General features: G+C 40.1%; 1 protein-coding gene across 1 annotated transcript in view; it reads right to left on the minus strand.

The window, feature by feature from the left end:
• Nucleotides 1-1,084: 1,084 nt before the first annotated feature.
• SLC44A1 (solute carrier family 44 member 1) overlaps nt 1,085-25,773 on the minus strand; it is a 168,246-nt gene continuing 143,557 nt past the window's right edge. Inside the window, exon 16 of the mRNA XM_054584588.1 lies at nt 1,085-2,454. Coding sequence (XP_054440563.1) covers nt 2,440-2,454 — 15 coding nt within the window. The 3' untranslated portion in view covers nt 1,085-2,439. The remainder of the gene's footprint in view (nt 2,455-25,773) is intronic.

The raw sequence follows: 25,773 nt of genomic DNA on the forward strand, positions 1-25,773 counted from the left end.
GACAGAATATGTGTCAGTTATCTATTATTCTTTTCTAAAGGAAACCATTCTCCTGAGTGCAGCAGCCGGAAGCAGTGCCGCCTGTGAGCCCCTTGGCACTGCAACGATTGCTGTCAGGGTCAGATGGTGCCATGTCCGCACTTCCTAGGGGAGACTCTTGAGAGCCATCCATCGCTCCGATGGCCAACCTGAGCTTTTCTCTAGAGGGAAGGCGGGGACAGGGCTTATGCGGAAAGGGTGAGACTTAAGACAAGCGGACAAGAAGGGAAGATTCGACCCTGAGCAAAGGTGGGAAATGATGAGAACTCCAGGGAATGGAGAAGAAACGAACGGAAGGAGCAACCTTTCATGCCCAAACACCAGGGAGGTAGTAGGAAAACTTCGAAACATGACAGATGCAATACTCGGCAGCCATGAGAAATTATCTTTATGAAAAATACATAGCAATGTGGGGGAAAGCTGATGATGTTACAATTTTAAAATAAAGCCTTATAATTTTGTTTTCTAAATGCAATTGGATAATGTCTACAGTAGAAAAGTAAGTAATACATTTATAAATTTTTCTTTTGTTTATAACTTTTACCTTAGGTCAAGTGGCATCGCCAATGGAAGCTCGGCCTGGTTTCCTGCTGTCAAATACACCACCTACAAATACTACATGTTTGCTTTTCTGCTTACACAAAAATGAGTCAAAGTCAAGTACATTGGCTCTGAAATATAAACTCAAAGTTGGCATGACTTCCTTATGATTGAAAAAGAGAAGAGGGGAAAGTGGGAGCAGAGAGAGAGAGAGCGGTAAGGGTCAGATTGTTACGGTCTCTAAATTCCAGACCGGGTTTGGGATTTGAGCATGTGGTAAGTGGGAAGCCACTTACAAGTTTATGAGCAAAGAGTTATTTTAGGAAAGTTGATTTGGCAGGAGGAAAAGGAAGAATGAGTGGGATGAGCCTGGGGCGAGGAGTTGGCTGGCGACCCAGAGGCCCAGACGTGTCCCTTCTACGCCCTGTCCCTTAACCTTCCCTGGTTAGATTCCCTGCAACCCCCTACCCCACCCCCCACTCCACCACCGCCACCACTGCCACAATTAGTGATTATATTAGCATGATAAACCTTTAAGTAGTTTATCTTTTCTGAAAAAGATTTTATTTATTTTTAGAGAGAGAGGAAGGGAGGGAGGAAGAGAGGGAGAGGAACGTCACTGTGGGAGAGAAACATTGATCGGTTGCCTTGTGCACATGCCCCAGCTGGGGACTGAACCTGCAACCCAGGCACGTGCCCTGATCAGGAACCCAACTGGTGACACTTTGCTTTGCAGAATGACGCCCAGCCAACTGAGCCACACCAGTCAGAGCACCTTTAAGTAGTTCTTCAGTCAAATGGCAAAAATAATGAATTGGCCTTAATAAAAACTGTTGGCTTCCTTTCTAAGCCATCTAAAACAAGGGTCAGCAAACGTTTCCCAGAAAGGCCCATATATTCAATGTTTTAGACTTTGCAGGCTGTGTGGTTTCTGTCACAATTCCGCAACTCTGCCATCATAGAGAAAAAGCAGCCATAGACAACACATAAAGGATTGGGTCTGGCTGTGTTCCCATAACACTTTATTTACAGAAACCGGTTTGGGGCTGTATTTGACTCCCAGGTTATAGTTAATCAACCTGGATCTAAAAGAACATCGTGTTAGATTTTTTTAGAAAATAATTCTGCAATACTTCATTGCCTTTAAAGCCACCTCGATCCTCCTTCTCAGACACTCCCCACCTCCATTTATGAGAGGAAGACCAGCAATAATATTGTGGGTTAATTATCTCTGGAATAGTGATGGGCAAAGCAGTGTGCTAAAGTGAAGAGGCTTTGCATTTAGACCTAGATTTGAGCCCTCACTCTGCCAAACTGTGTGCTCTTAGAGCACACAACCTCTCTGAGCCTCTGTTGGCTCGGGGGCAAAATGGCGATAAGAGGTGCAACTTAACAGGATTTTTGTAAGGATTAGATGTTTGTAAAGCATTCAGCCTAATAACTGGCATGGAACAGGCACTCAATAAATAGTCATTAGCCCACATTGGCTCTATAAATAGCACTCAAATAGGACAGACGCAGACTGAACGAAGACAACTCCAGCCGTCCAGCCTTCAGGCCAGCGGGATCACTTTAATATACCCAAGGCTAGAAGAGAAGACAACACTAAATTTGAAGACGCTGCTGCCAGACAGATTTGTATCAAATGCTTCTGGTTAATTATTCATTAGGCAGCCCCACTGTACCAAATCCACTTGGCTGTTTGTGGTTTGGAAACACGGTCGCAGGCTTCCATTGCTTCCACTGCAGTAATAGGATCCTGCTCTTCATCCACAGACTCTCAACAGCTGGTGAGTGGGAGAACCTTGTACAATATAAACAGCCTCCTCGGAGTTCATTCTTCCAGGCTCATGGGACCAGTCACCTTTTCTTCATCTGAAAAATAAACACATCAAGAAAATGAATGCTTGTCTCCTACGGGAACATGACACAATGAGACACAATCGATAACAAAAAATACCATGGGATCATCTTTAGAGAAGACACTGTGAAATGAGAGAAGGCTAAATACACAGACACACACACATTAACAGAGAAAAAAAGATATCTGAGAGCCTAGGTTTAAATCCTGAATTTACCCTCTTATCAGCTGTTTATTTGTGGGTAAGTTATTTAACTTCTGTGCCTACATTTCCCCATGTATAAAATCAAGCTAACCATGGTATGTTCCTTACAGGTTGTTGTGAGGATTAAATGCATTAGTACATATAAAGTGCTTAGAACAGTACCTGACACATAGTTATGAATGCTAGGTTAGTGTTTATCCTTATCGGTATTAGTATTATTCCTGGACAGAGATGTTTTATTTAGAATACCTGAGCAACTGAATCAAACACACACATGAATGAAATTCAAAACTAATCTGAAATATCCGATTCTATGGTACATCTCAAAGACCCAAACCTGCAATTCAAATAAAACTTTGGATTCTTCAACCCTGTAAGTCAGTGAGCCGTGGGACAGGTCAGACCACAGTACTGAGTACTCCCCTATGTCAGTTCATATCAAGGGAAAGAGCCAGTGTACTGAAGTTTATAAAGGGTTATCCTAATTCTTAGGACATGCACAATGAAGTTGTTAGTATTAAAGAACTGCGCTGTATGCAAAGTATTCTCAAATAGTTCAAAAATATTACATGTACCGTATTTTGCTGTGTATAATGTGCACTTTTTTGCCCACATTTTTGAGGGGAAAATAAGGATGTGCATGATACAGGGGTAGTACTATTTAGTACTAATTACAATTCACATTACACCTATCTAATTCATGAATCAGATAGGTATAGGTACCTGTATAGATACCTATAATTCACATTATACACGGGAATTTGCACTAAAATGTGGGTGCGCATTATACATGGCCAAATATGGTACATATATTCATATATAGTCATATTTGTGTCATTTATACACATACAGTTATGTATATATACACACACAGAAAGAGAAAAAGAAATGTTTAACGATAGGTTAACAAGGGTCTATGGTGTTCTGTGTAGCATTCTTCTTCTTGCAACTTTTTGGTTAGTTGCAAGTTAAGGTAAGGTAAGTTTGGTTGGTCAATAAGTTTGAAATCTTTTACAAATAAGTTTGTAAAAACTCATTAGGATGAGTTAAAAATAAAAAAGAAGCATTTTTTGTTTCAAGTTTGACTATCAAACAAGCACCGGGCCACTGAGGACAAGCAGAGTGACAAGACACAATCCTGACAAGATACCAGGATAGCCTGGACTTGGAGTGAGGGGCCCTACAGTAGTTTTATGATTCAAGTACCTAATGGGGTCAGGCTACGATCGCCTGACGCACCCATCTCCGCAACAGGCTTTGCTTGTCCTCGAGGACCTAAAACATGTTGTAAGTGATGCTAAGAATAACATTGCTCGAAACCTTTGTTGTAAGTGTCATTTTAGGGTTCTAGAATTGAGACTTTTGTTTCAGATGTCCATTATTGCTTCTTTGCTGGTCCCCCTGCCTCAACTTCTCCCCAACTTCAATCCATTTTGCAAACTGCTTAGAGAATAAATCCCTAAATTGTTGCTCTCACTACATCAATTTCTCAAGAAATTATATGAAGGCTTGCTATTTTCCACAACAGCTTATCTAAATGTTCCTGTCTAGTCTATTTCATGTGCTGTGATTTTACATATTTTGACGTGCAGTTTCAACTTTCATGATTTTTTTCCTGTCACTGAAAATAGCAGAACCTATGATTAGACTGATAGAGGTTGATTCTTAGTTATGGTCATGTAGCCTGGACACTAGGCTCATGCCAAGTTGTGACTTATCTGGGATTGAGATAAAAGTTACTTCCTCCACTTTTTAAAATCTAACTAAACTTTTAAATTTTAGAATAGTTTCTCGTTTACAGACAAGTTGCAAAAGTAGTACAGAGAGGTCTCATACACCCCACACCTCGCTCCCCCTACTGCTAACCTCTTTCATCACAACGGCACATTGTCACAACTAATGAGCACACACTGTTACACAGTTGTTCACTAAACTCCATACTTGTTTCGGATTTCATGAATTTTTCCCTAATGTCCTCTTCTGTTCAGGCTTCTATCCAGGAGACCAGAGTACATATAGTTTTCCTCCTTTTTTAAAATTTTAAAATATGTGTTTTTAAAAAGCCAAACATAAGTAAAGTGTATAGTCTCCATTCTGTCCCCTAGATAGAAAGAAGAAGCAATCTGTATAACAAAAACCCTTCCTGTTCTCTTACCAACCCCCACTCCCCCAAAATAAGATGTCCAGGCCCAAAACAATCCTTTCTTTTGTTACTAGCTCCCTTCCTCACCCTTCTTCCTATAAAGACCTTCCATTTTATACAACTCCTTGGAGAATGTTTCTAGTTGCTCGATGGAATGCTACCCGATTCCTGGCCAGTCAGATATCCAATGTACTCATTTGAATTTTGTTCTTTCAACACAGTGTTCAGAGAACACCCCTTTACTTGTCTGCTGGGAATGAGGAGGGGCTATTCCCTGACTTCTCAGAATAAATGGAGGTGTCTGAAGAACTTTATTTTTTACTATACCTTTAAAAACTTCACTTATGCCGTAAGTACAATAAAGTGCACAAATCTTAAGCTAATGAATATATGACCAATGAATGAATTTTCATTAGCTAAAGAATGGCTAATGAATTTTTACACGTGTATTTATCCACATAACACCATCCAGACTGACATACAGAATATTTCCAGCACCCAAGTCTCTCTCACGCCCCCTTCCCAGACAAAGCACTTCCTAAAGTAACCACTATTCTGATCTTTTACCATAGATTAGTTTTGCCTATTCTTAAGCTTGATTTATGTGTAATCACAGGTTTTGCTCAGCATTACATAAGTGAGATTTACTCATGTCACTTCAAGTTAGCTGTAAGTTCATTCTTTTTTGGTTCTGTGTAGTATGCCATCCTATGATTATACTGCAATTTATTAATTCATTCAACTGTTGTGGACATTTGAGCAGCTTCCAGTTTTGGGCTCTTACAAACAATCCTTCCATGAACATTACTGAACCTGTCTTTTGCTGCACATATGCATCTATTTCTTTTGGGTATATACCCAGGAGTGGACTTGCTGGAGCTTAGGGCATATATTTATTTTTGGCTTTCACAATACAGTCGGACAAGTTTCCAGTGTGCTGGCACTGACTTATTTTCCCCTGAGCAGTGTGTGAGTTTCAGTTGCTCCACAGCCTGGACACCATCTTGGATTTTAGCCAATCAGGTGAGTGGGGAGTAGCGTCTTATTATGGTTTTAATTTGCATGTCCCTGATAACTGAAGATGTTAAACATCATTTTATTTGCTCATTGGGCATTTGAGCAGCCTCTTTTGTGAAATGCTTACTCAAATATTTTACCCATTTGGGTTGTCAGTCTTACCAGTGGCAGAAATTCTTTATAAGTGTGGGATGAGTCCTTTATCAAACGTGTTCTGCAAATACTATTTTTTCTAGTCTATGGCTTGTCTTTTCTCTCTTTTAATGGTATCTTTTGATGGGTAGAAGTTCTTGATTTTTATTATGTCGAATGTAAAGCTCAACTTTAAGCCACTTGAAAAGGAAGAATTCCATTTAAAAATCTGGACCGTTTTTCTCAGTTTGCTCTGATGCCCCATGATAGAACTTGTGCTAAGCAGAAAATGTTGTCCCAGGTTCAGGGTTATGATTATCGTTCCACTGTCATCAAGACTAAATATTACTAGGCACAAACTGTATACACCATGCCACTGTAGCCTCTCTAGGACCAGTTAAGAGGAAAAGAGGGACTCTTCTTTGGTTGTTCTGGTACAATGCAACAGAGCTTTGGTCCCTAAAGCTTCCAGGCCCAGAAAATCATGGTCTCTACCTAGGGGGAGGTTAATAATAGTATAGGAAATGGAGAAGCCAGAGGACTTATATGTATGACTCATGGTCTTGAACTAAGGTCGGGGAGAATGTTGGTGGGAGGGGGGTGCAGGGCAGAGGGGAATAAAGGGGAGAAAAAAAATGGGACAACTGTAATAGCATAATCAATAAAATATACTTTAAAAAACCCTTAAAATAATCTGAAATCATTTTGGATAAGTTTTATGCCATCCTGTAGACCCTCCCACCTCCACCCAACCAAGTGAATCAGAAACGCAAGCATTCTGTTGTGCAAGAATGATAAAGTTCCATTACCTTTAACAGGGAGAGGTCTGAAGAGAGATAGTTGGCCTACTAGCTAATTATTGAATTATTGACCAAAAAAAGGGTTACAGATCCACTGTTCACAAACTAGAGCCACCATTCAACTGTTTTTGGCTTATAAAAATAATTTTTATGTAATCAACTTAATGTTTTTGGTAACTTTGCAAATAGTTTATGTCAGAGGTATGCCAGAAATAAAAGTCCTCAAATCAAAGCTGCTTTATTGTGCACAGTATAGAGTAGGAGCTCAATCAATATTTATTAGATTAACTTAAGGGTGCTAAGGATGGGTGTACAGGGTTGTAGCTACCTAAAATTTACTAGGCTCCAAATTCTTTAAGGCACACTCTGTGGATTGGAATTTGGGCCTTATTTGTCAATTTGTCTCTAAGGAGACTCTTGGAACTGATCAGATCTCCACCCTCTTTCTGGATGCATTTCCTTCTTAAGATACTCACGTGTCAGCGGAGGAAGTCAGTCTCCTGCCCATGCCAGGTAGTGGGTAAGAAGTATGGGTCAAGGTTCAATTATACCCCAGGTACTTGTCAGAGAGCAAAATGTACTCATTTCATTCCTGTATCTATCAAAAGCTCAGCTAAGACATACAGCCTAACAGAATAGACTTACAAGTTCAGAAATAAACCCGTACATCCATAGTCAATTGATTTTGACCTTAACAAGAGTGCTAAGAGGTTTAATGGGGAAAGAAGTCTTTCAGCAAAGGATGAAGGTACAACCGGATATGCATATGCAAAAGAAGAAAGTTGAACACGTACCTCATACCATGTACAAAAGTAATTAAAAATGGAGCAAACACCTAACTTTATGAGATAAAACTTCCCTCAGAAGAAAATATAGGGCCAAATCTTTATGAATTTGGATTAGGCAATGGTTTCTTAGATATGACAACAAAAGAACAAGCTACTCTCCCATAAGATAGATAATTGAACCTCATAAAATTTGAAAACTTTAATGCTTCAAAGGACACTATAGGAAAGTGAAAAGACAGCCCACAGAGTGGTAGAAAATATTTGCGAATCATGTGTCTAATGAAGTCTAGTATCCAGAATATATGAACTATTACACTCAACCACAAAGCCAAACAACCCAGTTTAAAAACGGGCAAAGGACCTGCACATTTCCCTTAAGAAGATATGCAAATGGCCAATAAAGAATAGAATGGTGCTTAAAATCATTAGTCATTAGGAAAATGCAAAACCAAACCAAAAAGAGACTATTTCAAACACACTAGAATCATCAAAATGATGGAAAATAACACATGCTGATGAGGATGCTGAGCTACTGGAAGTCTCTTACACAGCTGTTGGGAATGTACAATGGTGCATGTGTAAAACAGCGTGGCAGTTCTTCAAAAGGCTAAATGCAGTTATCAACCATATGACCTAGCAATTCCACTCCTCGGTGTATATCCAAGGCAATTGAAGACATAGGTCCACACAAAAATTCATACACTAATGTTCATAGCAGCATTATTCATAAGAGCTAAAAGGTGAAAACAACTCAATTATCCATTAACTGATGAATGGATAAATAGCATACGGTGTATTAAACAATAGAATATTATTGGGCCACAAAAAGGAGTGAAGTCTGCCATAGGCTACAACTTAGTTGAAACTTGAAAACATTTTATGCTCAGTGAAAGAAGCCAGACAAAAAATTCTACCTATTATATGATTCTATTTACATGAAATATACAATATAGGCAAATCCATAGAGAAATAAAGATTAGTGGCTGTCAGGCGCTAAATGAGGGAATTAGGCATTGGCTACTGAAATGCATGGTATTCTTTTAGGGGATGATGAAATGTTTGGCCTTAGATAGTAGTCATGATTACACAGTTTGTGAATACGCTAAAAACCATGAATTGTACATTTTTTATAAAAGGGTAAATTTTAGGATATGTGATGTATATCTCAATTTAAAAAGGGAAAGAAAATAACTGTGAAAAACATTAGTAAGAAATTATTTAGCCTCACATAATAAGAACTATAATTAAGGCACACACACTAAGGGGCAAGAAATAAAATTTAAATAAAATTGAGATAATACTAAAGTTCTGCATGGGAAGAATGCTTTTTAAAATTATTTTTCCAAATTAATTTATGTATCTAATAGTCTACTCATTAAAATTGAAGAGACCTCTTGGACAAATAGTAAACAGTTAATAAGTGATTTTTATACCTCAAAGGATAGTAAGTGCTACATAGGAAAATAAAGGATATTAATTGAGACAGGGGATCTGGTGGTGGAGTTACCATTTTACATGAGTAGTTCAAGGAAGGCCTCATGGTAAAGGAACTGAAGCCTGAAGCAGGTGAGGACATGTGACATGTAAGAAGCAAGTACAAAGGCCCTGAGACATGCCTGGTTATACAAAGAGTGGCTACAGCCAGTAGGTCTGTGGCTGGAGCAGAGTGAATGAAAGGAGAGTGGGAGGAAATGATCTGAGAGCCTTATTAGGTGGATGGATGGGGGGGGGGATCATGCAAGGAATTGAATTCTCTTCTGAGTAAGAGGGCAAAGCCATTGGAGAGTTTGGAACAGAGGAGTAATGAGATCCGATTTAGATTTTTCGAGGCTCACTCTGACCCTTGTGTTGAGAATAATGTGTTGGGGTGGGAGGAGGACAGCTGGGAGCAGGAAGACAAGTCAGGGACCGGTGCCTATTTTTCAAGCAAGAAATAAAGGGTGAGAAGTAGTTGGAACAGAAATCTCTGGAAAAAGAGTCCAAAGTGTTGATGGAATGAATGGATGTGGGTGTGAGAGAAAAAGGGTCAAGGATCATTCCATGGTTTTCCTTCTCAGCAAATAGAAGGTCAGTGTTTTGGCATGCTTCTCAGATGACTTGTAGGCAACTGGAAAGGACTAAAGTGAATCAGTTTTTATGTGAAAGAAATAATGGGCAAGCGTTATTAAGTACAATTTCAAAATGAAAATTAACATAGGGAATTTGCCCTCACAGATAGGAAAATGCAATCTAAAACTACAATAAATAAAACTGGCACAAGAAAACATAGAGCGATGAAACAAGAGATGTATCTTGAAATGGTTCCTAAAAGGCCTATGCATTTGCAGATTTAAGTGTGAATGTTTTTATTGTTTGCAATGAAATCTTGGAAGATGCTTAATCTCTAACTTTGTGGAGGTATGCACTTTTTTAGCAGACATCTTTATTGTTTTTCCTTCAATGTACATAATTATTGTCAAAAAATTAAAGCAATGAAGAAAAACCCTGCCCTCATATCCCTCTAACCTTTGAGATAATCTGGTTTTCTATCCTCCCAGACATCCCTTCTACAGCACAATACAAATTGTGGGCCCTGTGGCCGTGGAAGCGTTTCTTTTAGCTGCGAGTGAGCCAAGCTGATGTCCGTTGTGGAAATGGGAAGGCAGTTTTGTTTTATTTTCCAGATTCCCAGTAACTCATTACAGCTTTCTACACCGTTCAAGAATATCAGGGTTTATTAAAGTATGAAATAACTTTTTCAATATTATAATCACAATCATAGGAGCTAATGCATACAGTACTGAATGTTTCCCCAGTGATCTATAAACCCTCTCCATGCTCCGTATACCATCCCTCTTTTACAGATGGGGAAACTGGGCTTCTGTGAGCTAAGGAACTTCCCCAAGGCCAAAAAATTAGCAAAGCCAGGATCTGTACTCACATGTAGCCGATCCCAAAATCCAAATTCTTAGCTACTATACCTCTTGAAATACTTGTAATAAGGGTCTACTGCATATAGTAAAACATCTTCACAAATCAATGAGGGAACAAATGAATTACTTAATAAATTGGTAGACATTTGTTCAATATTCAATATGGTCCTCACTATGTGTTGAAATGTAATTAAGGCACATACACTAAGAGACATCAAGTAAAATCATGTGTTGTATAACAAAATGATTTTCAGTTATTAATAAATATGAAAAATGAAAGAGATAAAACCATTAAAATAGAACATAAATTATACCTTAATTTTAAAAAGAAAAAAAAGAAGAAAATATAGGTATTTTTAGGTGGTATTGATTTAGGTCGTTAAGGGAAGACTTTTGAACAAAAAAGGGAAAAATAACAAAATAAATGATCAATTTGTCTACCATAAAAGTTTAACTCATTTATAGATAAAATATCACTAACGCAATTCAAAGAAATTATTCAGAAGTATGTGACATAGTGTGGTTGAAAAAGTTTTAATATCCCTAATATATAAAAACCTTTTACCCAACAGTAAGAAAAGCAGTGCTCTTCCAATAGCGAAATTGAAAAAGAACATGAATAGAGGATTTAGAGAAGAGGAAATATAAAGTGCTGATATAATTAAGACAAAATATTTAACATACTAATAAAAAAATGCAAATGAAAACAAGGGACTGTCATCTTTTGCCTTTAGGGCTATCAAAGGTGAATGAGAATGATGTCATGAATATCTGCCAGGTGTTGGAAAATGGAGATATTCATAGGCTTTAGTATAAATGTAAATTGGTAGAATGCTTCTAGAGATCAATTTGGCAATATGTATCAACCTTCATATCTTTACCTTTTGCTCTAGCAATACCGTTTCCAGAAGTCTGCCTTAAGGAAATAATCAGCAGTGCGGCAAACATCTCTCTATAGTGATAAAAGGATTATAAATAATCTAAAAACTTAATTAATAAAAGGGAATATGAATCCACTATTTAAAAAATCAAGTTTTTGAAGAATGTTCAATGACATGAAATATGTCAACTATATATATGCAATATATAATGCTATATAATGTTAATTGACAAGGACAGGATATGAAAGTTTCTGTGTGTATATATTTTATTATCAACTCTGAAAATGGGTATGTATGCGGATACATATAATAAATATAGATATATAAATATATAATCTAGCAGGAAATACACAAAAATCATAAATTAGTTATTCTAGTTAGAGAGATACAGCATAGTTTTTCCTCTCTTTTCTGGAAAATTTTCTACATATTTTAAAATGAAAATTTGTTACTTTAGTAATCAGGTTAAAAATTATCATTAAAAAAAGGCCTTTTTTATTTAAACCTTTTTAAGAAGTTAACTGAATTTTTTCCATCATCATTTATCCCACAGACCCTCTTCTAGCTCAACCTCTTCCCCCTGCAATCACCACACTCTTGTCCTGTGCGTGAGTTCTTTCTCTATTTTTTCCTTAAAAAAGAGCCTTTTAGAAGTTTATTTTCTTTTTGTCTCATAAGTCATTTAAGTTCTAGGAATGTATCCTCAGTAATGGATAGAGGTATAGACAAAGAGTTCTATACAAAGATGGTCACTTCAGCATTATTAATAATCCCCTTATTTTGAAAGGAAATTGCTATGTTCAAAAATGGGAGAAAGGCTGAATAAAATAAAGTACATTCGCATGAAAGACTGTTATAAAATCTATTAGTTCTATTTCCCAGGAATTTTTAATAACATGGAGGAAAATTCTCACATATTATGTTAGGAGAAAAAAGAAGATAAAAGTTATTTAACATGTATCTTATTTACTAAAAACTTTTTAATATGACCTAAATTAGGTCGATAGTAGATAGATAGATGAATACAGACATACAGTCACTCTTTTATTTTTGTATAGATATTTTTATATGCTTTTTTTATTTACGCACTTAACAATTTCTTTACAGAGACTGGGCTTGAATTCAGACTGGCAAAAATAGCTGTCAGTTTGGGCAAATTAACCATCTTCCCTTAGCCTCTGTTTTCTCATCTGTAAAATGGGAAGAACAACGTCTATTCTGCAAGAGTATATGAGCTAACATATATAGAGACCAAGAACAATGACCTACTCATAAAGTGTTTTCAAGAAATAACAATTAATATTATTTGACTATTATTTTTTTAAATGGAAAAGATTTAGGAAGTATAACAGTAGTGGGGAACTAAACATGTGTGGAACTATTTAACTTATACTTAAAAAAACACAAAATATTTTACATTCCTGGGACTTAAAAGGAATGCAAATGTCAATGTAAATCAAAGATCAAAATATAACTAAGATTGAAATATAATTAAGCAAAAATAACGTTAGGAATAATGCAATCACCCCTGCAAATTTTCCAATGCTTCTTAATACCTATGATACTGCCACCTTGTGGAATTAGTGATGAATTACTTATCCCAGGGAATTTGAGATTTTATTTTGAAGGAATTTATATAGACAGATTAAATTACACAAATATTCTTACAAAAAACCCCTAACATTTAACAAGATGAGACCATACATAAATTGCTCAAGGACATATTTAAATTTAAGATAAAAAGTTTTAATGTAGATAGTAATATGATAGAAAGTTTGGCAAACAAAAAGTTACCATAATTCTATCACTGCAAAGCAATATCATCACTCTAAAATTATTTTTATTATTTTATCTCATTTCCTTTTAATTTCTAAGTTAATAGTATATAATTAGCAATGTCCATGCAGCGGAGTTCTTCACAGCGATTTTTAACGGGCGCCAAACATATTATTGAGGGGTTGTGCCATACCTTGGCTCCTCATTCCCATAATGCAGGGCGTCTAGACTTCTGCCCTGTATAGCATCAGTTCACTGGGACAGTTTTTGTACAGGTAGGTATGAGTGCATTTATTTAGTTATAAAAATTAAAATATGTTCTTATTAAAAGATAATACAAGATTATCATTTTAAAAGAAAAGTTGAGAAAAACTATGCTCACAATTTCCCAGCCCAGATAACCACTACAAGACTTTGCAGATTTTTAAAACACACACATATATGGGTAATGTATATGTAAACATACATGTAGTATGTATTCATATTTTTAAAAACAAAATGGGATTATATTACTATATAACCGTTTTTTAATTTAAAAGTATATCATGTGCAATTTTTCTATGTCAGTGATATCCATAGAAAAAATATTTTCATTGACTAAGTGGTGTTCCATTATACAGATATATTAATTGCACACACATACAATGGAATACTAAGTTCTAATATATACATTATTAAACATAGTGCTTACAATTTGCTGGGGCATTAAACAAACAGAAAAACACATACCAAACACAGATTTGAAAGAAATGCCATAGAGAAAAACAACAGGATATTGGGACAATTCAGTTGTAGAAGGTCCATCTGACTGAACAAAGAAAGTCTGGACTTGAAGGATGAAGAATCGGTGTGTGGACACTGAAGAACGTTCTAGGAAGGAGCAGGATCTGTGAGGCGCTGAGGCAGGAAAATTCTTAGCAAGCAGTAGACATGGAAAGATGGTCAGCGAGCTCACACATAGTGAGGCTGAGACAGATGAAGCTGGAAGGCTTCTATGCCACGGCAAGCGGTATTGCGGTATTTTCAGTCTGTGGCAGGAACATGACCTGGTTTATATTTTAGGAAGGTCACTCTGCCTGCTTTGTGGAAGAGAACAGATTGGGAGGCTAGGGTGTGACACTGGAGACCAGTTAGGGGAGTATAGCAATAACCCAGACGAGAGATGATGGCGGTTTGGAGTAACGTAGAGGTAATAAGAGTTGGATATGAGATATGGTTAGGTAGGGGAGTTGGTTAGTTCAGGTAGTCGGCAGTAATCAGTGCGTCTGGGATGGCTGCTAACATTTGTGGTTCTGAAGCAAGGGGACAAGTGGAAGAAAACCCGGCTTCCACCCTCTTCCCATCTTTTGCTCCAGCCCACATGGTGAGTTCTCTCTCATGCCCACCTGTGGACACCTGAGCCCACTAGCCCAAGCCCCATCCACACCACCTGCCATGGCCAGGATCTGCCCTCAGGAGGAAGAGCTTGGAGAAGAGACTCGTGCCAGCCTGGTTTGAGAGGGGAGTGCTAGGGTCCTGGGTTTCTCCAGGGTAGCCTTGGAGGGAGGAGGAGGTGGACTTTGTGTGACCACAGTTTCTTAGGCCCATAGACTCTTCGCCTCTTGGGAAGGGTCCGGAGGGAGGAGGGCGAGAGTGAGGGTCCTGATGCTCAGGTTATTAAGGTGTTACTGACTACAGCTAGTCAAAATTAACTTTGAAAAATCTCTTAAATCATCCATAAAGTGTAGTACTGCATGTATGTTTTATGTGTACAACCTCTGTCATTGTTTTCTAATTCTTCCCTGTCCATATTTCTCTATAGCTTTCAGTTACATTAATTTCACCTCGATGACATCAGTGGTGTCATCAACACCCACTTCCCTGGCTATTTAAACAATGTATTTCCCCTGTATACCCGGTGAGTAAACCCTTGAAAATATTCATTTCTTCTGTATGCATCAGCTTTTTAGCTTGATGCCTCCTATTGCTTGTTTGAGTAAATACATCTATAGGATGACTCCCTGTATATTTTGGAAAATGATAGGACTTGAAATGACAGGTTGAAAGAGAGGGAGGGACATTTTTAAAGGATTCTATGTTTCCAGCTTGAGCAACTGGTTTAACGGGGGTACAGTTTATGAAATGGGAAAGACCAAGGGAAGAATGGGTATTGATGTACTGTAATTCATTGACCTTATTCCCTATTGTGGGAGATTTACATTGATTGCAATATTTTATAATTAGAACAGTACACTGAGTTACAGCAAAATCTTTTCATACATCCTTTCTAAGTACAGAGTTGCTGGTTTAACAGATGTGCACATTCTTTAGATTTTTAATATGCATTGCCAAATAAATTTTAAAAGAGCTAACTGTTTCCTGACAACATTAGGGCAAATTCTGAATACTGACTTTCTAAGTCTTCCTCCCTCTTTTTCTTTTCTTCCCTCCCTCTCACTTTTCCTTTGTTCATCCAGTAACTAAACTTTCGTCCAGTACCTACTGTGTCCTACACAGGGCCTGAGAAAAATCTAGCTCTGTTCCTTGCTGGGGGCTGGGAGATGACCGGGGAGGAGGCAGCGCTGTGGAAGACTCCAAAGGCTTGAAGTGGATGACTTGGATATCCTACCCACACACCTTTTCTTTACATGAGGCCAAATACATTACATTCCTTCTTCATTTAGGTTGGTAATGCCCCTCTGAGAATTTGGAAGAAAAAACATCACCTTTATGCAGACCCCAAACAGAGCACTGAGACTAGGCTTTGCCCTAAGGAACTACAATTTTGAGGGTCTGATTTTACAATGAGTTTTTAAAATATGATGCCAATTTTACCCTCTTATTACATGATGGTCGCGTTTCCCCTCCAGGTCACAAGGCAGGACTGCCCTGGCCAGGGGTCTGCCGGTCTCGTGGCAGCTGAGAGGGGAAGACGGAGCAGGAGACTGCAGGGCAGGGCAGGCGTTCCCCAGCGCGAGCCCCTTTCTGCACACTAGGGCCAGCCCCCACCCTCTTGATTTGAAGGTAGATGTCATACTACTTGGCCTCTAGCAACCTAGGTTGATAGATTTCTCTCTGACCTGGAGGTAGACCAGGCACGGGTGGGCTTCCTTATTGCTGCAACTCGGATAATGAGTCCAACCCAACATCTTTTTTTCCCCCTCTCAATTGGCACTTAGTGAAAGACTTCAGCATTCACAGCACCGTTTACTGCTAATTATTGAAAGACCTAGGCCCTACACAAGGCTGAAAATAGTGAAAATGCCTTTATTTCCTTTGGCATTTTAATGGAAATAAAAGGAGATTTCTGGAGTATTATGAACCTAATGCAAGATTTGCTTATGAACAGTGTTGCTCTAGTCTCTGAACATTGGCTGTTACATAAGCCACTGGAATCCAGAGCTCTGTTAATAACTGTGGTTCTAGCACTTACTTAAGCAACTTGCCAGAGGCCCTCTGCCCTCTAATAAGCCCTTTAAGTCTCTGAGTCATTGTGTTCTCATCTTCAAAATGGGAACAACAATTCTACATCTCATGGCTGTTAAAAGGATTTAAAGAGATGAATTAGCTAAAGCCCATAGTTCAGTAGCTTTCACTTATTAACTTATTATTAATAGAGCAATGTATACCATTCTCACACATCTGATTAATAAAATATTAATGCATTTTATTGATCAGACCACCTATTTTATAACCAGAGTATTATTTTGTTTTGGAATAAAAAAATAGGTTAAAGTAAAATGATTTCTAAAAGGCTTAACATCTGCCTTTTGAAAATATGTAATGTGGTTAAACCTTTGGAATATTGACTTTATATATCTGTCAGTTTATTCAACATTTGCTGAACACTTTTTATTTACCAAAATTATGCTATGTATCTGTGTCTTTCTGAATGGACTCTTGCAGTTCTTTGCTCAGTAGGATATTCAAGCAACACAACAGCTGATCAATCTAGGCCATCCTAGTCAAGTAAGCATGCACTGACTATAATCAGCTCAACCTTCCGGCACTTTGCTGACTGACTGACTTTGGAAGAAAAGACAGAGATGTGAAAAAAGGGATGTTTTTCCCAGTGAAAGAGACTTTCTAACTCCCCTGCATGTCTCCAGCAAAAATTATGTTGTAATAACTCTGTTTGATTCTCAGTAGGAGGCCAGCAGTTCCTAAATAATAAATGTTGCAGATGACCATGATTTTTATTTAATCAAGTGCTTTAACTTCCTCCCTCTTCCTTGGAAACTAACAAAAAGTCAAATAGGGCATTTAGTCTCTCCACTGTCTTCTTGCCAGAACATTGGGGTGCTGCAGGCAGCGGGGTGCGTTCCATCCAGGTCAGGGGATCCTGGATGGGAAGGACTTCGAAGATGGTGGCACCTGTCCTGAATAATGGCAGACAAAGGAGACCTCTGATCGAAGGACTGAGGGTGGTCAGACAGCACAGGCACCAGCTGTTCCGGGAGACAGAGCAGAGAACCCTGTGGAAGGTGCTCTGCTCCCTGACCCTCAGAGCAGACAGCACTGAAACACAGTCTCTAAGAGGACTTCCGAACTGGCCTGAAGGTAGGAATTACAAATTAATTTCTACTTGTTATTAGCAGTTAGCTGTATCTGCAGCTTAGGAGATCCAGAGCAAACAAGAAGCTTCCTGCAGTCTAGGATGTTCAAACCGTCTAAATCCCAGATTGGAATATAGTTTTTCCAATGGCTTTTTTTCTCCCAATTTGTTTTTTTCCTGAAAAACACTCCCTTTGTAAAATTACAATGAAGGTACAATTTCTTTCCTACCCTTTGAGCCTATGAAACAGTAAAATAAACATTATTTTGAACATCCTTTAACATTAAAAGTACAAATAAAGCAGGGTGATGTTTCAGCATCATTATTATCTCCCCGTGTCAGCCACCGGCTTGGGCCTGCAGCCGCTCTGAGGCAGCCATTTATATCAGCGCTATTCGGAAGTACCGAAGCTCTGCAGACTAGCCTGCTCCCTATCCCAGGTCTCCGTGCTACCACTAGGGTTCTTCAGCTGTTTCTTCTGCGGCTTCTCAGTCTTAGGTCAGTCACTTGGCTCTATTTTGATGGTCATGTTCACTGCCCAACTTTACGCTGTCACAATTTGCCAACATCCTGGCATTTCCAGGATATTAAGAGTAGGTGAGTACAACATTACAGGATATGGGCCGCGGAGACTGTGCCATTACACACATTCTGTTGTCCCTTTAAGTCAAAGATTAACTTTGAACCAAGTTTTTGAGAGTAATGCCCTTTAGGCTGTTGACTTGACTGATGGGTAAGACAGCGGGTCTGTTAGGCAACATCTGCCAGTAAGAACACTCGACACTCACTACCAGGGGCTAGGAGACTCGCGATTTGAGGCCAGGCTGGTGGGGTACAAGCTGTTTATGCAAATGAGGCAGCCCCACTCATAGCTCAGGGGCACCTGGCTTTGGGGATCACATCAGGATTGTGGGCCACATCCAGGGATGAGCAAATATTGATAGAACTGGATTCCTCTCAGAACAGCAACTGGGGAAGGGAGGGTGAGTGGCTGGTTAATGACTGTCGGACTCTATACTTGAAAAAACTCAAAATTTGTACAGGGCGACTGGGGCAGAAAAACTGTAAGCTAAGAAAACATCTCTTATTGAATTAACCTGTTTAAGAGGTAAACCCCATAGAACAGCACAGAACAGTATGAACTAATGGCCACTTATCACTGCAGCAGACTAAAGGTTATGTGCTTCCTGGAGGATTTTTCAAAAGACTTTATTTATTTTTTAGAGAGGGGGAAGGGTGGGAGAAAGAGAGGGAGAGAAACATCAGTTGGCTGCCTCCCACGTGCCCCCGACTGGGGACCCACAACCCAGGCCTGTGCCCTGACTGGGAATGGAACTGGTGACCTTTTGGTTCACAGGCTGGCTCTCAATCCACTGAGCCACACCAGCCAGGGCCTTTCTGGAGTTTTGATGACTTACTCTCAAATCAAGAGAAGGATAGAAACAGAAGGGAAAGGAGCTAACATTTATAAAGGACCTGGTCTTGACTGGGTTCTGGTCTCAGGCATTTTAAACATATTTTTCTCACCTAATCCTCAAGAGATATTATTAGCTCCTTCTGGCAGGTAAAGAAGGAGGAAAAGTTAAGTGACTTCTAACACAATGGGGGAGGGTGGACCATGCCAAGCGTGTAAGGATATGCACAGTGTGGCTGAAGACCAAGCAGAAGGGGGTGGGGAGAGACAGAGAGATTCTGCTTATCCATCTTTCATGAGGGAAGGTTTTGATTGTGTAGCATTACCGCATTTCTCCCCATTGTGAAAACCAAGATGGAAATAAATCCATGATCACGTATTAGTTTTAACGGGTGAAAAATTATGCAAAAAAAAATTGATCTATTTCATGCTTCAGACACTGGATATGAACAGTGCTCAGCTTTTGGCCCTAATAAGGACAACTGTGGGATTTTCCTGGGATCTGTGTGATGAGCGATGTTGTGCAGAGGGTCTGTTAGAACAGAAATGGAGGCAGTACAGAATCTAATACTTGCAAGGGTTTATATAAACTAATTCATGCAAGTGTGCACCTTGGGTGGTTAAGAAAGAATATATCTAGATCATGCTTTATTTTTTATTGTGACTCTTCCAGCTCTTGCCTGAATATTTTTTAAGATTTTATGAACAAAACACATGCTGTATTGGTTAGCTACCACAGTGCACTTTAGACATGTTTAACAATTCAGGCTTTCAAATGAAAGGTGTCAGTGACTGGCCAATATTAATATCCCCACCTCATTTTTTATTTCAAAAAAAATCTCAGAAATAAAAGCCAGGAAGATATAGCTCTGCCAAACATCTGCATATAAAGAACCTCCTATCACAGCGCACAGGCCAGATCCAATTACCAGAATGTTAAGAGACTTTCCAAATCAACTGGGACTTTTTGTGTTGAATCTGCATAAAATTTTCCATTACTAGATATCATCTTAATCAGGAATTTGGACTCAGGTTTGACCACCAACAGATTAAAAAGGAGGTGCTATACTTTGCACATTGATATTCCAGTGGAAATAAACCATCTGATAAAAAGCAAGTTTTAAGTTTACACACACTCTTTAGGTGTTAGTCACCACCTCGGGGGTGAAATCTAACCTTGGCCGGTAGGTGAGACCCGGCCTGACGGCGTGGCTCCATCTCTTGTCACTTCCAGGCTCTCACTTGAAAAGAGCAAATTATTTGGATGTGACTACCTTCTAAGCATGAACACCCCATAAGCCATTTTGCACCTGTGTATCTTAGCACATATGGGTCTCTCTTCTGGGAACTTCTGACCTAGGGGTGTCTGGGTAGGACTTGGAAGACCCGAAGCCCACCCCTTCTCCCCGACTGCTCCTGCACATTACACATGCCTGCCCCCTCCCTCCCCGAATGGTGAGCTGCCCGAGAGGAGGGCCGGCCTATGTTAGGTGCTGACTCCAGGAAAGGAACGGGTTGCTCTAAGGTATGAAATTTTTTTCTTTATCTTGCCTGGAGTCCCCAGTGACAGACAGAAGTTAGCTTCTCATTATTTCCCTAAAATAAGCACAAAAAATACATTCCCGTTGAAGGGTTCAGGAAACCCTTTGAGAGGAAATCTAAAAGTTGGTAGTGTTGCAAAATGAGCATAAAATAGGAACACGTGTTCTAAGAAACATATAATTGAAGAACAATACTCCTCAAGTGTGTATGAATTCTCCCGGCAGCAAGTGAGAAGAGAATACAGATATAAAAGCAGGTGCCCCCCAGATCCCTGCGGCTTTGGGTATCGTAATCATCGCTGTTAGAATTCACACACTGAAGTGCAACACCCTCAATATGATAGGCTCCATAAGAAAAAAACACCTTGCTAGTCGGAGAGGTTGAGCATTTGTTAATTGTTCTTCTCCACCAGTAGGTGTCGTCAGAGATAAGCAAATTTGCTATGGCTGCCCTTTCAACGACGGTCGCAAAAATCCTGCTCCAGCTGGAACCGGGCTGCCCCCGAAAGTCCCCGTCCCTCTGTGGAAGGTCCCGCTGGAACAGCCAGTATACACTCAGTAGTTCTCGAAATTTATGATGCAGGAGAATCACCTTTTTTGAGGGTGGGGTGGGGCGTGTGTTACAATGCAGGCTCGGGAGACAACTGTGACTCGGTAGACCTGGATGGGGCCCTGAGTGAGTTCCCTTTTGAGCTCTCCTTCCTTGTTCTCCCACTGTGATGCACTTGCAGAAACACTGACTGGCACCCAGGCAGACTGTGCAATATCATCTCAGAGGACAGTCAGGCTGGAAAAGGGCTCATTTATTCATTCATTCGCTGCGCATCTATGGAGCCCTTACAACGTGCCAGCCCATAGGGTACCTTCCTTTGCAAACTGGAGCAGCTCCTCCTCCTGTTTCAGGCGTGAGATCACCACCAATGGGTCAACATAGAAGTAAACACTCAACCTTTCCTTTCTTGCATTCACCCCATCTAAGAACCTGGCTTCCACCCCGAGAGGAAGAGAGCCCCCTTCCCTATAAAAATTACATGTTTACAGAAATTCTGCCAATAAACTGATCCTTAATGGTTAGTTTATAGACATGTAACTTAAAGGATGTCAACGTTCCACTTATATAGTTAGAATGTGTTACTAACATTCATTTTTAAAACACAGACAAAAAAAAAAAAATAAATCCATGGCTTTAAAACACAGACAAAACAAACCCATTAGTATTTGAGTACTGTTTCCCTGCCACATTAACTTTATAAATTCAAGATAAATAAAAATCCTAGTAGTAAAAAGAAGTGGGATAAATTACATTACTACACATAAAACATAAACCAAAACTCCTTTAGAAACTCAAAATCGCCGTGATACGGTTGAGGGGTTGATGGAGAGGCTTTCTTAGAAACGGCAATGAAGGTGCTGTATCCCCTTGCAGATTTCGGCTGAAAATCACTATCCATTCAGCCACCAAAAAGTAGTCCCCCTCTCTCTCTCTATATATATATATTTTAATGGACCATTAGGAAAGTTTTTGTTCTGGAATGGCATGTAAAGGTCCTGGCCTCCAGCTTTTCACTCCTCACTCAATACTGCTTCGCGACATCCCAGCTGTGCCGAGCCCATCGCCTCTGTGCGCGTTCCTCTGGCGTCAGGGGAGCCCTTCTTCCCCCAGAGCTCAGTCCATCCTGGGACCTGTCCAGTTTTTAGGACGTCCTCCCTCACCTCCTGTCTGCTCAGCAGGAAAAGACAGTGGCTCTGCAAGAAAGCCTTTCCCCCCCTGTAGAACTTAGCTTAGTGCCTGGGTTAGGACCGCATCTCAGCTGCATTGACAAGAAACCTGCCACAGTGCCGCACAAGAAAGGGACTGATTCTTCTTATGTAAAAGGAAATCCAGAAGACAGCAAGCTCGAGTGAGAGAAGCTGTGCGAGGATGTCTTCCAGGAACCAGGTTCTTCTGCCTTTCTGTTCTGCTATGGTGTGCGTGTGGCTTTTGTGCCTGCTTATAAGATGACTGCTGCCGCTCTGGGCATCACATCTGTAATCCAGATAGGCCACAGAAGGGGAAAACCAGGAGGATGGGCGGCACCTCTGGCTAGAAGGCAAAGCCTTTTTGGAACTCCCCCTTAGATGTCAGCTTCCATCTTGTTGGTCAGAACTATGCCAAATGGCCACCTCAACCTTCAAGGAAGTCTGGGAAGGTGGGAATTTTAGCTGGGCCCTTGGCTGACCAGAACAACATCTGGGCTACACTCTTGAGGAACAAGGGCAGAACAGGTGTTGTCGGGGAAGGCAATTATCCTTCACCACCTCAGCCTGATAGCAATAGGTGATTAATATGTGAGTTGATTGATGAAATCTGCCTTTCCAATTAATCACTAGAACTCTTTAGGGGCTTGGGACAAGACTGTAGAAACTTTTTTTTTCCTTCTGTAGCATCCCTTCAGACATTTGAATATAGCTATCATTTCTTTTCCTTTCCCCTACCCCACAAAGTAGATGTCTTTTCCACGTGTGTGAGGGAAAACACTCCCATTTGTTTATATTCTGGATCCGACTGACCTATAAAAATAATGCAGAGTCACCTCCTTCCTCTGTGGTACACAGTGTTATTAACAGAGCCTGAAATCCCCGAACCAAAACATCCCACTCTCCTTTCATACAGAGCACACTTTGATCTCAGATGCTTGTGGGGAAGGGGTGGAGAAGAGGGGACACACATCACTGAATGCCTACCCTGTGACAGGCACCATTCTGCCATCTCTTTTGCAAGACACCCACTCAGAAGCCCCCTCCCCCTGCCACAGCATATGAAGCTCATTTGGCCACGAAGGCTGGTTTGATAGACCCAGGGAAGCACTTTACCTTATCATTACTAAACTCCATGCTGTCAGACTTAGTCCATTGCTCCCAAGCTTTCCTTGTTACCCAATGAGCTATACAGCTAGCATTTTTAGTTCTAAGTCACTTTAAAATATATCTTTGGTAGCAGTTAGGATTGTGTTCAGCTGTAATAAAATACCAAGTAACAGTTGCTACCATAAGACAGCTAACATAATTGCTAACATAACTAAAACGTCTGAAGGGTCTCAGCCCAGAGTTGACAGGATGCACTGAATACAGGCACCTTCCATCTTCTTGCTCCCGAATGCATGCCTTCAAGTCTCAGGGTCCTTGGTGTCCAGGCTGGATACTGGACCTCTATCCATCATGTCTGCATTCCAGCTGGCAGGGAAGAAGAAATCAAGAAAGGGGCAATGGCCCTTCCCTTTAAAAACATATTCTGGTAGTTACATGCCATTTCCACCTACATCCCACACCTGAGTCACCTGGTTCCAACTCAGCTGCCAGGGAGCTGACAAATGTAGCCTTTGTTCAGTAGGGCTAGATATCCGTTTAAAAATCAGGTGACCGAGTATCAAAGACCGAAACAAAGAGTATTAAGAGAAACTGTAGTCTTGGCCACAAATTTCATTTTTTAATCCTTATCAGTCATAAAAATATTAATCTGTCAAAGACCAAGGCAAAAAACCAACAATAACAAGAGTTAATGTTTACTGAACACTTACTATGAGCACGCACTGCCCTATGCACTTTACCTATAATGCTGGAATTAACCATCACAAAAACTTATCTTAAGTTGGACACTATTATTCTAATACGTGTGAGAAGACAGAGGCCTAGAGAGGCTGAAGTCCAAGTCACATGGTTCACCTGGGACACAGGTGTGCTGGAGCTGGGGCTCAGGCACCTAATGAATCACTACAATGCATTGCCTTGGGGCAATGGGTGAGAGACAGAAACTTCTGTCTTATTTCAGCAGCTGTTATTTTGGGATTTATTTTGTTACTCACATCTGGAGTCTGCCTTTTCTATGGGGGTCCTCCCTTGGGTTGAAATTAATTAGCAAGCCTTAGGCTTAGTCCTTCAATTAATGACTATTCCACTCATATTCCCTCTCAGTCTGCTTAGCTCCCTAAGAGCCTTGTTCTTCGTAATTTGGATAAACAAGATCAGATCTCAGGGCCAGGCTACGCTGAAGAAAAATGGAAGGCACAACCTAAATGGGGGGGAGGGGCGGCGCGAGGGAGGCAGCCCAGCCACCACCAGCACGGCGGTGCAGAGTGCTGTAGTACGGGAACGTCCGAGGGCTCTGGAGCAAGAAAGAATTCAGGTCGAATTCTGGGTCTGCCATTTGCCACTGGACACACTCCTTAACCTCTTCGTCTCTCAATTTCCTCAGATAAGACCTACTTTGTACATTTGTTGTGAGGAGTAAAATACACACGCATGTGCATATACAAGCCCACGTCTATAAACCATATAGCACACTTGTACACCATGCAGCATGGAACCTGGCACCTGGCATCATTTCTCTGATGATGACCAGTGAAACCCCAACCCACTGGAGGAGCTTCAGGCATCCGTGAAGGAGGGACAGTGAAAGATTAAAGGTAAAAAAGGGAGGAAAATAAACTGTTATTTAAAAAAGAACAAAAACTCTCTTCTGATTTCTGGGAACTTATCCAAAGGAACAAATCAACTGATGCAAAAACATAGATGCTAGCTTTTCAGGTCTATCTCTTAACAGCTAAAACCTAAAAAGCACCATGTGCCCACATTGGGGGAGGAAGAAGACTTAGTGTGCTGGGCACAGCTGCTCAGGGGAACTACGGGGGCCATTTAAGAGGAGAGGGATTGAGCCTTTTTAGCAGCACAAAGAAACATTTAGGATTTAACAGAAGTAAAAAAAGAAGGACATAAGTAACTCACATATGGCTGCATATATATATGCGGAACTGAAGGAATGTTCAAATAAAAACAGATTTGGCACAGAGATGTGGGCAACGTGTGTGATTTTTTCAATATTTTCATACTGTCTTTTCAATAAAACAATAAAAATAGCATTCCAAAGCGGCAGTGGGTTGAAAGCCCGTTTTCTATATTTTCAGTAATAGCTATCACAATGAGTACACCTAGTGCCGAGATCTTGGTTTTTAAATACCAGTTTCCATTAAAAGAAACCAGGGTTCCTTGAATACACGGCTGGTCACAGAGCTGAGACAGAGAAGCCCAAAATGAGCCTGGTAAACCTGGGTCGTGTTAGTAAACAAGAAGGTATTCAAAGAATGATGGAGACAGGTCAAAAGTACACCGGAGCCAGCGCAAATGGGCTCCGATTGGCCAAATCTGAGGCAACCT

The sequence above is a fragment of the Pteronotus mesoamericanus genome, unplaced genomic scaffold (genome assembly GCF_021234165.1).
Source record: "Pteronotus mesoamericanus isolate MK-2021 breed Mesoamerican mustached bat unplaced genomic scaffold, CSHL_Meso_final contig_78, whole genome shotgun sequence".
Taxonomy (NCBI): domain Eukaryota; kingdom Metazoa; phylum Chordata; class Mammalia; order Chiroptera; family Mormoopidae; genus Pteronotus; species Pteronotus mesoamericanus.